Source organism: Anabas testudineus, chromosome 5 (genome assembly GCF_900324465.2).
Source record: "Anabas testudineus chromosome 5, fAnaTes1.2, whole genome shotgun sequence".
Classification (NCBI taxonomy): domain Eukaryota; kingdom Metazoa; phylum Chordata; class Actinopteri; order Anabantiformes; family Anabantidae; genus Anabas; species Anabas testudineus.
In genome coordinates, this window is record NC_046614.1 from 19,166,516 (window position 1) to 19,182,035 (window position 15,520).

The 15,520-nt window shown below is 39.2% G+C and overlaps 1 protein-coding gene across 1 annotated transcript; it reads right to left on the reverse strand.

Annotated features, from left to right (window-relative positions):
• Nucleotides 1-1,054: 1,054 nt before the first annotated feature.
• Nucleotides 1,055-15,033, reverse strand: ppm1j (protein phosphatase, Mg2+/Mn2+ dependent, 1J). The gene is made up of 10 exons (XM_026348856.1): nucleotides 14,771-15,033; nucleotides 8,105-8,219; nucleotides 6,803-7,132; nucleotides 6,229-6,341; nucleotides 5,786-5,870; nucleotides 5,266-5,384; nucleotides 4,803-4,866; nucleotides 4,343-4,450; nucleotides 2,869-3,020; nucleotides 1,055-2,476 (listed from the first exon to the last, which is right to left on the reverse strand). The coding sequence occupies exons 1-10, from the start codon at nucleotides 15,031-15,033 to the stop codon at nucleotides 2,329-2,331; spliced, it is 1,497 nt and encodes a 498-aa protein (XP_026204641.1). The 3' UTR covers nucleotides 1,055-2,328.
• Nucleotides 15,034-15,520: the final 487 nt, after the last annotated feature.

Consider the following 15,520-nt stretch of genomic DNA (forward strand, 5'->3'; position numbering starts at 1 on the left):
CCTGAGTTTTAGTTTTTGGCAAACATTGTGTATCTCTACTGCTTTATTGTCACTTATACAGAGTATGTTGTCATCTCCACCAGAATGGCTGACTTGATGACCTCTTACAGTACTCACTCACGTACCATATGGTCAAGCAGAGCTCAACAGAGGTGAGATCCAGTGACTGACCACTTCATTATAGACAGAACACCAGCAGGTGGCTTCTTCCCTTACGAGAATTTGCACAGTTAGGAGCTGTGCTTTAGGTCAACGTCCTATTGTAGGACAAGTATGGAGAGTATGGCATGCTGTTGCAAAAAGGAGTGATAAACATTTCTTTTCGAGGGCCCCTCAACAACTCTGCCTAAAAGGCCAGCATCCCGAAGTAGCTGTTGACCTTGAGACAGTTTTTTTGAGAGAGAGTTTTTTCTGAGATTCCAAAAACATTTTTTGTTTCAACATTTTCAGTCTCCAACTGAGCTGATACTCAACTAGACTATAACAATTTATGTACATACATAGCTGCAAAAGGGTTTTCTAATGATCACTTAGCTACTTATGATGAATAAAAAAAAATACATAAGCAACCATAATGTGCCATTAGAACACAGGACTACATATGACTAATGTCGACGTCATTTTAATGGACAAAAAAGCTTTTCATTGAAAAACAAGACATCTCGAGTGACCCCAGACGTTTGATCAGTAGTGTATATCTTCTTCTATAAGAACATATTATACATGTATGAGAACATATGGGGAGGGCTGTGGTGTATAATGTCCTTCATTCTGTGTTTATACAGCAACCTTCACTCCATAGAAGAGTTGTACACATTAATAAATACATTTATAAACTTAGATCTCCTTATAAGTTGTAAGTCCAGTAAAGTACAAATGTCTATTTTTTGTAAATAAATAAATATTACATTATTTCATTTGGGATCTAAACCTTACTTTTATTCATATTGTAAACTACTCTTTGAACTATTTACTATTATACTCATTTCCTTTTAAGGAAAGCATGGGACTGCAAGTCAGTGACACAGAAGTTCAAATAAACATGTTCAAAGCAAATGGGAAAAATCTGATTTATTTTTAAACTGGTACACATTATCCCTCTACCTTACATTTTGGTAGCTCCTTCTGGGACACACCACCCCTCTGAACAAACAGTTATGGATACAAACATAAAAATAAAAAGTTTCATACTGCTTACAACCAAAGTTGTCTTTAAAAATATATATGGATAATCTAAATAAGAACATAACATAATAAAAATGGTACAAAAGAAGTACACAGTACATTTACGGGTATACACCGTCCTTTGATTCTTTCTGCACAGATCCAATTTAGTGCATTAAAAGGAAGGAAGTCCCTTTCACTTCTTAATAAGGCATATGTGTGTAGTTTATCACATCTTACTATACCAACACATTTATGAGGAACAATTTACTTTCTCCTCAAACTAAATTAAACAATGAAAACATGTTGTTAAAGTATAGTATAAAAGTATAACCCTTGGTTCTTGTTTTTTAATGATAAAAATAAACAAATCATCTATAAGCACATTCAGTAAACAGATATCAGAAATCAACAGGTTATCACAGAGCATGTGCAACATCTTCTACGTCTTCAAGTGCCTCAGTGTCGTCATTCAATCATCATTAACAGAGGAAATACAGCAACACAGACTCTACTGATTCTGTTTGGGTCCAGTGCTGCAAAGGTCCATTTCTTTCGTCCATTAATGTACAGACATGAATGTACTTTTTTTTTTTTTTTTTCATTTTTAAATTGTTTTTTGTTTTTATTTCTACAGATTTCAATCATTCCCCCAATGGCTTCTCTTTGGTTTCCTCATGTTTTCTACTGCAATTCCTTCTACAAGTTATGATTTATTTTCATTTATTTATTTTTACAAAGGACTCACATTTCAGGCATGACATCAAAATGAACAATCTGTTCAAAGGTTTGAGTAGCAGTCCAGCCTTGGGCATAAACAGGAAACAAAAATACTACAAGGGATTAATTCTCACTGGCAAGTTTGACAAACAGCAGGTCTGGGAGACAGATGGTGACTTCTCTTGTAATGTCACTGAAAATATTTAGTTCAATAACTAAGACCAACCAATGCAGACGGGATCCTGTGTTCGGCTCAAGTGAAGCTGATGGAACAGGATCCGATCTAGTGGTTGATTAAGGTGCTGGTCAGACCCAAGTCTTCTCTATGACAAAGGTGTTTTTGTCTCCCGCTGCCCCACTCATCCAACGTTTGGGGAACTTGGAGGAACCATGGGAAGGAACCCGGAGAGACAGCCCTGTCATAGTGGTCACCACAACACCTCGTCATGTCTCTGACTCATGCCCTACCAATGGGATGACAAAGACGGTAATGTCATCGCCTGAGCCCAGTCTATCATTGGGTAGCCGCCAGCCACGCTCTTTCAGCACTCCTCGAGACCTCATGAGTAGGTCCTGGGCTGCCAGCGTGTACCTGTGTAGTACAAAAACAGCCATTAGAAGAGTGACACACCTTGTTCTACAGTTTAAACAAGGACAAATACCCATACATAAGTTAACTATAGTAAAAATATATATATCGTTTTGTCTAACTTATATAAATTCTAAAAGTCCATTTAAAACCTGCTACATAAATAACAATAAGAAAACTGCACTGTACTGCAGAAAATACAATAACTATCGACCTGAATATTTGCCACCACCTAATGGACATCCACAGTACAGCATCACACCACTGATGTTATCTTACAGTGGATTTAGGAAACTGCAGCTTTCAGGTCATTTTCCTCAACATTTACACTTACAAAAAAGACATATAGCAACAGCCAAATGCCAAAATAAAGGTTTATTTAGCAGATTGCAAACCTCATAGGATCAGCAGGGTCACAGCAGGATAAGTAGGCTGACACAGCATCTGCCACTTCCCTATCCGTTGTTACGTCCCACAGTCCATCTGTACCCATGACCAAGACATCATCTGGGCCATGTTTGTTTTCATCCAAGTTGTAAACCTTCACCTGTGACAAGAAGACACATTGTCGACAAAATGTTATCCCTAATTCTGTCAGGATTTAGTAAATTATTTTGCATGCAGATGGCAGCTGACATTCTATATTTGTGTGTTTATTGCTGGAGGATAAGCAAACGTCTGCTCACATGCAAAAGACAACCTCCATTTTCTGCAGCAAAGCTGCTCATGTTCTGTCACGCTAAAAAGTGATACTGTTAGAGGTAAGCTATATTTAATAGTATACTAATAGTATAATAGTATACTACACTAGTAAAAAGTGTAGTAGTGAGTAGTGAGTTTAAGCCTCACTCTGTTCTAGTAATGCTGATGTGGCAAGCGATTAAATAGAAATTAAGAAATTAAATCTAACAAGAGAAGCACAGGATATTTATAACTCCAAAATGCAAAAGTGAGACGTCCTGACTAATGCTGCTAAAAGTTCTGCAAAAAAAACAAAAACAAAAAAATGACAGAAGTGACAGTGTGCATTCAATCCAAAGCAGAAAAAACACCAGCTGAAGAACTGAAGAAGGAAATGATTCATGCACTGGTGTGAGTGTTTCAACAGATAAACTGCAGATAAGTCTATAATATCTTACATGTCTATATGTCAATGTAAAATAGGTAATTAAGGACTAAATAGTAAAGTGTCACCAGGGATATTCACTTAATTATTTATGTGCCTATTTTTTATAACACCTTACATTAAAAATGAACACATTCACACCTAGAAGCAGTGTTGGAGATTGTGTGACATGAATGGTAATCATTTCCACCTCTTCCAGTTGTGTGAAAAGATTTACATATTTTGGGAGAATATCCTGTATGTTTGAGAGATATTTTAGGTTATGAGGTCCCATCAGGGTGATCAATGCAGGGAAGATATTGTCTCTTGTCCATAAAGACTAACAAACATGTCCTAATGTGGGTGTTAACATAAAAAAGATTTTTTAAGAGATGTATACCCCACTTGTTTCCTATCCTTTCTGATGTTTGTTTTCTCTTTTCGAGTGTAAAATATCTTTTATCTGCGCCAAATAAAAAGTGAATAAATGACATGCTTGAAGGGAAAAGAAATGAAAAAAATGAAGCACTGGAGTGGAAAACTATTTGTTTCACACCACTCAAGCTTGTAAAAAAGCAATGAGAAACACTATGAGAAAGAGCTTTAAGAAATGCAAATGAGTTTCACTTCCACCAACAGGCAGCAGAGTGAAGCCTGAGACCCAACAACCACTTATCCTAAAGGTGGTTAAAGCCACAATGCTGAGGTGACTCCTCGGGCAGCGCCAACAACCAACAAAGCGGCTCCTGACTCGTCACACTCACCTCGGGGACGCATGAGAGGAAGGGCTTGATGTAGATATTGGAGTTGTACACCTTCAGGTCATGATCTCCCAGCCCGCGGGTCACTCCGATTGTCGCCATGACACGAGCCTACAGGCGACACATTTGCACAGGTAAACACATGCACAGGAAAGACCAAAACACACACATAATAATAATGTAGGATATTACTCCAGGATGTAGTTTGGTTCTGGGAAAATGTATTAATGAGGGATTATTAAGTGAAAACCACATTCTCTCAAACAATAATCAAAAAGCTGAGCGGGACTCATCTCTATTCAGACAAATGTTGCAAAATTTACAGCCAGACCACACACTAGTGCAGACAGTGTGAGTAATATGATTATGTACTGTACTTGTTATGATTATGGTATCAATAAATAAAACATTTTCAACCTTATGTATTTAGAGAACTTCACCACAGGCTTTAATGGTTTATTACCTTTTTCCCCTCTCCGTATATCAAAGGGAATTTAAGATCATCTTCAATGATTGTCTTATAGGCCCTGCAAGGAAACAACAAGCATGAAACATGACTTCAATAAAGCTGACACAACTTGTTAATTAATCAATTTGTCAAGTTAATGAATTAGCAACAAGTTTGATATTAAAACAAGCCTGAGCAAAATGCAAAAGGAAATTGACTAGTCTGAGTTTCTTAAATATGAATCTTACTATATAATTTATATTTATAGAATTGGAGCATTTTATCAATCTGAATTAGCAAACTTGAGTTCCAGGAAAACTGTGATGGACATTGTGTTAATTTATTATTTTACATTTCTTCTATATTCCTACTAAACACTCCACAACCAATCTGTTGCTGCAAAAGCTCAGTGCAGAATAAAGTATCCATGAAAACTAATTAATTGTGCATAATGTGATTAAAAATCTATAAAGCTCACCAGCCAGTCATAGTGTGATCTCTGTAGAGCATCTTTTTGCCCAACTCGCTGTGCTGAATCCTGCGAGGGAACTCAATGTGAGTGAACTCATTACCCAGAAGCTCTGGCCTCAAGAAGCCCTGGAAAAACACATAAAATTGGGCAGGTCATATCAAACTACAGAACAGCTTTACTTAAAGCTAAATGTCTGTCACCAATCTTATGTTTTTCTAAAACAGGAAAAGCCCTAAAGTTCTCTCTGACGTCCTGCAGTGCTGCGTGCCATATACTGAACAAAACATCCACCCACTCAGGCTGACTCAGCTACAGCCAGCTGCTAAAACAGGCAGCTATCAATTTATTTCTATATGATACAATTTGTTGTCCTCTTCTACAGGGTACCTACTTATCATCCTCTCCTCAACATTACTTTTAGATTAATAGTATTCTTAATTCTTCTGTTTCTGTTAATCATGGTGTCTCTTTGTTAAAGTTAAATGTATTTTCTATTTCATTTTTAACATAAAAACATCAACAATACCAGATACTGTAGCCGCTGCCTCTCTGATTCAGGTGTGAATTCATTAGTCATGGGAATAACTTCATTATTTCGTATGATTATGGCCCTGCAGAGAGGAAGAGGGAGAGGAAACAAGCGTGAGGCAAACAGAACCACCTTTTCCCTTTTAATGTTTTCTGCAAACAGTTAATTTACACTGATCAGTTACAGTGTCGGTAGAAGTTACAAGTTGCTGCAATGTGGCATGTAAACACGGGGGGGCACAAGACTCTGGAGTAGTGCCCAGCTAAAGATATATACACTGTGCAGCAGAGCCTGAATTCATTTAATGTGAAGTCTTATGGAAAAAAAAAATAATTGTGTATAATATTTTGTAGTTTCAGTCTGATTAATCTTTATTTAATATTATATAAATATAATATTCAATAAAATGTTAATAAATGTTTTTTTCCCAGTTCTCTCACCTGCTATCTCCTGCATTGGCTACGTAGAGTTTCCCCATCATATGAATGGCAGCTAAGGCACAACATCCACCAGAGATGGCATAGGAGGACTTTTCCTTTTCAATTAGGTCATCCTGAAATAAAAAGAGGAAAATCAAAGTGAAAACAAAGGTTGACAAAAATCTGTTTGACTCTCGTTGCCCTGAATAGCTCCTTATTTTCTTCATACATATTCATATTCACAACAACACAGCAGCACTAATGGAAGAACAAGGAGGCTTTGAAGATAACAAAGGAGCGTGGGTTATAATAAGTATCATCTCAACCAGAAAGTCAGGTCGCAACAGAGACATCCTTACTGGAGACCAAGCACATTTGTTTGCCCAATTTTAATACTAAGGTTTTGGCTTAAAAGGTTGTGTGAGAAAATTTTTGATTCACCAAAGTAATATCGTGCTCCTCCTTCTCATTGACCTTAAGCATAACAGTATGAGTCAGATACTAAAACTAGTGTTTTCTAGGAACTGAACTACTGCCAGAACAAGTCCTGTTTTCTTTCCTGGTTTTCCCACATGTTGATAATTTATTCGCTCACCATCTGTTTGAAGGCAGTCTCTATGACTCCCATCACCAGGCTCTCCAAACTGACAATCTTCTCCATGTGAAAGCGGACTGTAGAGTCGCTGATAGCATCGGGGTCCTCTGATTCTTGTGCAGCTCCTTTCTTTGTCTCTGCCTGGTACGGGCTGCCGTTCTTAGCCAGGCATATAGGAGGTGCGCTGGTAGGGTTCTCCAACAGGTGGCAGATTTCTCCCAGACGGTCTCTGATGAGACGGTGAAGAAGCTTGGAAGCCATGATGGCGGCTCCAGAACCTGCATGTCCATCAAAGATGCCCCAGAAGTGGAGAGGGATTCCTGTGCCGTCCTGCAAGGTGATATGGACACAAAATTGTATTAAATAAAGAAAGGAGGTATAATAAATGTTAAATAAATAAATATTTTGTTGTTATTGTGAGCTTTATGTTTTATGATTTATATGAAATGAGTCTAAAATAATCAAGAACTGCAGCAAGGTTTTCTTCTGAACAACCATGAGGCAATGCAATATGGAAAGGCGTTGCCACCTCAGTGTTTGCAGGCATGTTTACAAGCCGAGTTGGTCTGACTGACTAACAGATGAACAGGCACCACACATCTGTTTACCCCTCTGGAGCTAGACTCAACTGGGGGAGGGGTGTAACAAGTGATGATGTAATTCATTTACACCAGATGAAAGTCTAACATTTGTGTGTATGTGCAGGTCTTTCAGGAGAAGTGGCTCTGAAACACATACACTGACCTAATTATATTTAGAAAGATTACAGAACTGCACTTTTGGCCTGTGCTCTGTGGACCAAGTCCCAAATCTCATGAAACACCCGTTCTACCTGTGGAGGATTTATGCATTTTTAAAAACAGTGCTAAAAAAAGAATGACAGTGATAAAGTTAGTGCACAGTTTGGAGAATATAAGGTAGATTTCTGAACACTTTGGGCCCCCAACATTTTCTCCTAGCCACCTGATGAATTTATACACTATATCCACTCTCTTTTAGCTTTGGTTTTGGTCTCTACTAATTCCCAGGAGAAATAAAGTATCATGGCCTTTGGGCTGCTACTGTTAATGCTCCACTATCTTCACCCAGGAGGGTAAGAAACAACTACTGGGTATCAGATAATTACAATGCATGCACAGACATTTCAAAACATGGTATAATCACTATACTATAATATGACATCAGCTACCTTCAGAACTAAAGAGATTCAGATTCCAAAACATTATTACTGACTCTTTATTAAAGCTACAGTACCTGTCTTTGACCTTTCTCCCTGTCATTCCCAGTTTTCCCTTCACTCACCCCATTATCCTCCAGCAGTGTGGAGTTGCGGTGTTTGCCACTTGGCTTCTTCACAAACAGCTTCTCACAAGAGGCCTGGTCCTCGTTCAGCATGCTCTTCCCTGCATTGATCACCCTGATGGAGAGAGAGAGAGAGGTGAAGAAGAAAGGTGAGCCAGGAGTCAAATGATTTATAGTGTTTGCTCTCATTCCTCTAACCACTTGAAAACATAATAGTAGCCAGAAAGATGGAGAGCAAGTCGAACAGTGAGGCAACCTGCAGGAGGGATTAAGTGTTTTTATTATGAGCTGATTCTTGTGGAGGATAATGGCTTTAGAGTAATGCACTGTTTCATACTCCAGCAGCATCATCTATCCTGGTGTGTGCTGCAGCGGCGTTCAATAGAAGTACCAATGAAAAACAGTGATGCAAGGAGTGGCGAAGCAGTATATAACCGCAATAAACTGTAAAAACATCCAGTCTGACCTTGAAATCTGGAGGTAGGTATAGTCAGCACACATTTCATTTGACCAAACCAGAGGTTTTACATTTTCCATAAATCATATTTACTTTATATTGTTGTCAAACACTTTCATATAAATGATGAATGATTTTTAAAAACAAATTCAAGCAGCTATGTGTTTCTATTCTGCTTCTGTCAGATTGTGACTCAATCCATGAAGGATTTAAGAAATGGATTCACTGTATGATAATAAACAGTAGAGCAGACTTCTCAGATAATTCTGGATTTTAAACCTAACTTTATTTATTTTATGTGTTTTTTTTATTTTGGCCACTTAGGGAAAGTGGAAAGAATCTGTCTACTTAATACTGACTTATTATTAGCTTATCTAGTAAAGTTGTAACGTGTTGGCAAACTGTGGCTTATTAATACATCCGGCAGACGAAGAGCACCATTAGCATTTATTTGGAGTTGTTTATTCTGGCTACCTGGTGATTTTAAGTCTTCCTGTAGTTCTGTTTTGCTGTCTTCCAACTCCCGAGGGAAATATCTGGCTGCTTAGCCACTAAATATTCCATTACAGTCTGTTCACTTACTAGAGGTTAAGTTTATATACTGTTTGCTGCTGGGTGGCTAGCACACAGTCAGGTTTTGCATCAAAAACATTTGTGTTTTACTGCTAGAAAAGAAAAAAAAAATACAGCTGCAGGCAATAAAATCAAGACAATGAGCTGAAAGATGCTGAAACGTTGATTAGACATGAGGGATGCTGCAGACAGTTTTCAATATTAAACAAACATATTTTGTTGTTTTGCTCTTATTAAAGACATTAATCAAACATAAGCAGTAAAAATGTAAAGTAAGTAACATCCTAGACTAACAACAAAGTTTGCCATCAACACAGCCACCAGCTGTCCACCAGCTGAAGTTCGGGAGAAGTTAGGTGTTGCAGCAGAACCATGATCACCGAAGTAAATCTACACTAAAATGAAAGTCAGTGAAGATTCTCAGTCCTCTGGGTGAGGTCAGCACGTTGAGTTGTGTTGTTAGGGCTAATTGTTTCACTACTAGCTTCTTCTATATGTGTCTAAGAGCCACGTCTCTGCCTGAGAAAACCACCTCTGGAAGTAAGGTAGGTGGAGTTCGAACGCAGGTCCAGGAGCAAGCATATCTATCTAATCCAGTCTAATGATACGGGTAAAGAGTGATGTCAAATGTCAAACAGTCCACGTCAAAGGAAAACCTTCAGTATCCAGTTTCAGCTCTCTGACCTCAAAGTAAACCCTTCTGAAGTGTGAACATCGTGGTCTGTGTCCTATTAATGGTGCTAAGATAGTGACTGAGTATTTGGAAGTGTTATATGCTGCTGACAATATGTCTGAGGGGTGCTCTTTCCTTACAAATAAACTATCTTATCTATCTATCTTATCTACCTATCTCCAAAAGTGAGGTTACTTTTTCATGGTAATCTGCACTGTTTAGGACAACAGTGGTGTTGTGGTGGTTCAGTACCAGAATGTGATGCAGACTTCCTAAGAAAATGCCAAATTCCTCTTGAGGACAGTGCTGTTCTATTTACATACAGAAATCTCTTGTTTAAGATTATTACAGCCAAACGCAAATTGAAAGTAATTAAATCTACTTATTTCAATATATTTGTTAAATACATGTTATAACTATATTGTTTGTGTATTCTGGGTACCTATGTAGAATAAACTATGAAAATAGCTGTAAATGGTGTGGGTCTTTAAACTGCCACATGAGGCTAACTTGGACATAGTTTGGACATCATGCTGGTATATTACATAACATTTTCAGTAACAATTAGAGATAAATGCCACATTAGCACGATAATATGGGATAACATACTGTGCAATCCCAGCAATTCAAGTACTGTCATTCAGATTCCTTTAGAAACTTTTTCAGAGTGAGGGGAAAAGTGTAAACTACCAAAAATGACATGGAGGCAATGAAAGGTACAAACTGTACAGTCAAACACCGGGTGGAGGAAAAGCAGTAAAACTCTCAGCAAAAATAAAACCTTTGCGTCTCACCTTCCAAATAGTTCATCTGATTATAATCATTACAGAAAATGGCTGCTGGCTGGCCAGAAGCTTTGATATCAGAGAGTCCATATGAGGCATAAAATGCAACTGCAACTGCTGCCTAAATCTGGATTATAAAAAGCCCTTTTACGTTGTAATCAGATGAAAGCAGTAAGCAGGGACCACAGTGAATTGCATTGCTCTTCCAGCATTAGGACTAATGACAGGGAAGAATTTAAAGACCATCTGATTGTTGTCTATTTTTCTGCCAAGGCCAGGACATTTTCAGAGACCTGGATGTGGAGAAACAACTTTTCATTTAAACTTGAATGTGATCACAACAAAACACACAGTCATGACTCTTTTTTTGGATGAGTTGTTCAAACTGCTTGGTTTAACTTACTGTAGAGTCACTGGAGTTACTCTGGTTTAACCAAGTGTTTGCTCCTATTGTTGAAATCATACTCAATATATAAAGGTCGGCTGCTAGCTATCAAAACAATGCACTGAAACCACAAGGATTTCATCCTGTTTATTTGTCGTGTGCAACGTATGACCATATGATATGATACTGACTAATACAAAGTATGGTTTTATAATAATGTTACTCTTTGTAAGATGATTTCACTTTGTCTGTTTGTTTGTTTTTCTCAATGAGCTATAGTTGGACAGTTTGTTGACTGCGTGGGATGATTCTAAACCAGGAGATTGAGCCTTCCTATAATGGGACTTAACTGTGTTTCAGTCATATGTTTCCACATCTTGTGACTGAAAACCATACTGGTCATGTTTGGTAAAATAGAGTTTCTCTATTTGAACTCTCCTACTGTATGCACCGTTTTGCAAGAAAAGTTTAAAAGAGGAAGTTGAGAGTTGCAGTAAATTCTCTGATTCCTTCTGCTGGACCATTTAAGGTCATGAATTTCAACTTGAACAAAAACGACTGCCTGCCTGTCTACCTGCCTGCCTGCCTGTCTGCCTGTCTGCCTGCCTGCCTACCTGCCTGTCTGTCTACATGTTTTAGGCTATTTAACATAATCTCTCTACATAACAAACATTAGTTTATGTAAAAATGTTGCAAATGCCCTTCCACAAAATAATAAGCTGTTTTACTGAGGTGGAAACTGGTTTGTGGGTCAAACATTATAGACTTCTATATAGACAAAAACAAATAAAAAACAAATACAATACAAATAAAAAAGGATATACCTGTTTTGGCAGTCTAGCCTGGGAGTGGCCAGGGAGTGTTATTCTGACTGTTCTGCTCATAACACAAACACATTTCAGAGCCAATGGGCTGTTTGAAAGGAGTTTTACAAATAAAATATGAAACAGATGAAACCCTGGTTACTGCTGACTGAAGCTATCTGAAGATGGAGGTTTGCATTAAGACAAATGCTACAGACAAACGCCACAGTCTCACTGTATAAAATCTTCTTAAAGTACGTATGAGGAATTAGTCCAGTCATATTCTGAATTCCTTTCCAGGGAGAGGAAGTTGCTTGTCATGTTTTAAAGGCACACGGTGCAATGCTGAAATGAAAACTGGCAAGTGAGACCAGACGAAAACACACCACTTGCAGAATAATAACAGGCACTGCAGTGGCCAGCATGTTGTTTAGGGCACAACAGAGGTACAGTAATTAAAACATGCTGCAACTTGTAAAGTGTATCCGACCATTGATTTAGGATCCAAACACAGAACAGTGTCTATTACAGCATGTGAACTGTGAGAGTGTGAAGAAGAAAGAACTAAAAGATAAATTAATTGACACCAAATGGCCAATCAGTACATTGTAGTATCTGTATTCATGTTATTTCCTGTCTATAGCTAACACGTCTTTTCTGAAATCGTAAAATGTTTGAATTCATGTGTCTTTGTCTGAACATTTGATGTAACACAGGATAAAAAGTGATTTTATCTTTGTAATATAAACGACCATCACTTTTAATTATATTTTCAGTACACCATGGTTCTGATAAAAGTCTGTTCTCTATACCTGGTTTCAGTTCAGTATTATAGAGAGCTAGGAGTGTTTCTCTTTCTTTGTCACGTACTCATATTATAATAACATAATACAGCAATTACTGTATTAAATTGATAAAACTGACAATTTAGTACACCAGTCTACACTTAGTAACACATATGAAAATGTTTTAGATGCAAGAATTTGGGTCCTGCTGTGAACTGTTGTCAGGTGCAAGTGTCAAGTGCCAAACTGAATTGACTGGACATACAGTGGTTTAGAGAAGTATATACTTGTACCATGTATGAAGTCCCACTATAAACACTGCACATCAGCAAAACCAGAGACCAGAAAAGTCTCACACACACAAGATACACACAGACACAAATGAAAGTTTCATCTCAAATTAAATCTAAAACAAAAAAGTGAAAGGATTTGAAAAGTGTCTGAAACCACATATATACAATGCTAGTTGTTCAAATGTGTCCCATTATCTCAGTGCCAGGGCCGTATTCAATAGTATTATATAGCCATTTGACAAATGCTCTCTCAGTGGTTTACTTTAAGTGCACTCAAATGTCTATGCTGACACAATGTAATACAGCAGCATCAATTAGAGTCATTATCTCAAGCATCCTACATCTGTGTGGTGCCAAAACTCCAGGCACATTTTAGGTTCAACATCCCCTCATGTGTCTGTCTAACTGCTCAGACAGGAACAACGTTCATAGCTTCTACACCAGCACCAGTGAAAACAACAAATAATGCTTAACTGGTACGATGCCAGTCTGGGACAATCTAACACCAATGATCATGAATCCTCATTAGTGCTAGAATGGCAGAAAGACACTAATTAAGTGATACCGAAGGAGTCTGAATGTAAGCCAGCAAGGCGGCCTCCAAATGGACAGCTACAACCTCCATCGTTAACAATTAAGCATCAATGCTGAATTTTCGACAGTGGACAGAATCTTCCGTAAATGGTGTTAAAGGCCGTTTCTCTGTGGGGCACTATCATAAAATGTGATGACGTAACACCAGTGAGTGCGGACTTATTGGATTTTGAAACTCTCTGTGCTAAATGAGTCCTGACAGCTGATGTGTGAGCAGATCAGCCGATTATGCTGTGTTGTAAACAGCACTGCTAATGCTGCGATTACAGTCTCACTGACTTACATCAAAGTAATTTCCTGCAGAATACAGATGACAGCGCTGATGACCGTGCCCATTCCCACACAATAGCATGCCTTTCTGCATCACAGAACCCTCACTTGACCTCTCTCTCTGAGTCTTCTGAGATGGTTGTCACCACGGAGCTCACCCTCGTTCCTTTGAGACTCCCCGTATGAGTCAGCCTATTTTCTTCCTGTTTCCGTATAGGGTCCAGGGGTGGTATATCCCACATACTGTAGGATTAAGCTATTCAGTCCTTCATAACACCCCCCCCTGTGGGAGAGTGGAATGTCTGAAAGTGTTTTTCCTCAGCAGGAACTGCCCCAGACAGCACTTTCTGGCCAATAGTGTGAATGAAATGGTGCTGCATTGTCTACCTGTATGAGTACTGCAGGTGTATTAGAGAATGAAAGCACCTGCATTGAAACCAAGGACACAAGGAGTGAAGTTCTGCACTGACGCTTACGAATGTGAATGGCCAGTGCCTTGAAACAAAGATGAAGTCATCGAAACTACAGCACTGACCACGAACACAAGCACACACGCTCTATGTCTGTGTAGGAAATGAACAAATAGCACAGTGCACACAATGAGAAAGGAACAAACGTGGCATTGGGGTTTTTAAAGCATCCAACACACATGCAGGCTGGTTAGCAGGTACACCAGACATTTCCTGCTTTCACTTTTGTATATTTTTGTATATTTGTATTTGCACCCTATTGCTACTCAACTACTTAAATCGATTAGAGGAGGAGCCAGTATTCATAAATATTTGAATAACATATGATTGTAATGACAGGGAGCGCTTTGTCAAATCAACATCATTTACAGCAGCACAAGGAAGAAACACTGAGGCAACTGTACCACAGCAAAAGGCCATATTGGCCATTATCTGGCTGCTGCAGTGCTCTCAGAGCTGCTGAGGCTGCAGCACCACAGGCCTGACACTCATCAGAAGAACAATGCCATCATAACATTTGATGTTGTGAAGGGTTTTTGTGGACACATTTCGGTCACCCCATGCTTTGCGCCACTCACTCTGCGTATCCCGTCCCCCAGGGTAGCCTGGTGCCTCTCTTTAACGTGAGCACCGGCCGTGATGCGTGCTCGGTGGAGTACTGCAGGAGCTCCGGGGTGAGGTCCAAGAAATCCGGCCGGCCGTAGGGGAAGCGCGGCGGCAGGCTCTCCGCGCCGCAGGTCTGGCCGCCACCTGAGTGATGGTTGTGGTGGTGGTTGTGTCCGTGCGGCATCATCCCTCCCACCAGGGTGGACATCGCGTTTTTAACTTTACTGATCATCATCGGCACCGAACACTCTGCCAAAAGATCCGGACGCAAAACGAAACGCGATGCGATGTTGCGTTAGAGAGTCGGAGAGGAAACAACGCGCAGCCAGCGATCATTTCAGGAAGCGTTTATTCCTCCTCGGTCGCATGTGACGGCTTTCAGGCGGCCAGACGCGATGTTTTTCCCCTCGTTCACGCAGGAGAAAGCCTCCGCTGGCTGCGCACAGGCTGTGATCAGGAGGAGCAAGGAGGGTATCTCCTCTCAGAAGGCAGGGCTTCAATGGGATGTGCAGCCAGTCGTGAAAATATCACACAGTGACAAAAAAAAGATGACACACACACACTCAGAATGAATTACACAATCAGGAAGCTACACACACTCAACAATAGAGTAGGCAACAATGCAGAGAACTAACACTGTAACATGTATAATACAACGCATCCCAAGGTATTTATGAAAATACAAATCTGAAGATGTCTTAAATTCACCTGAAAGACTTGTG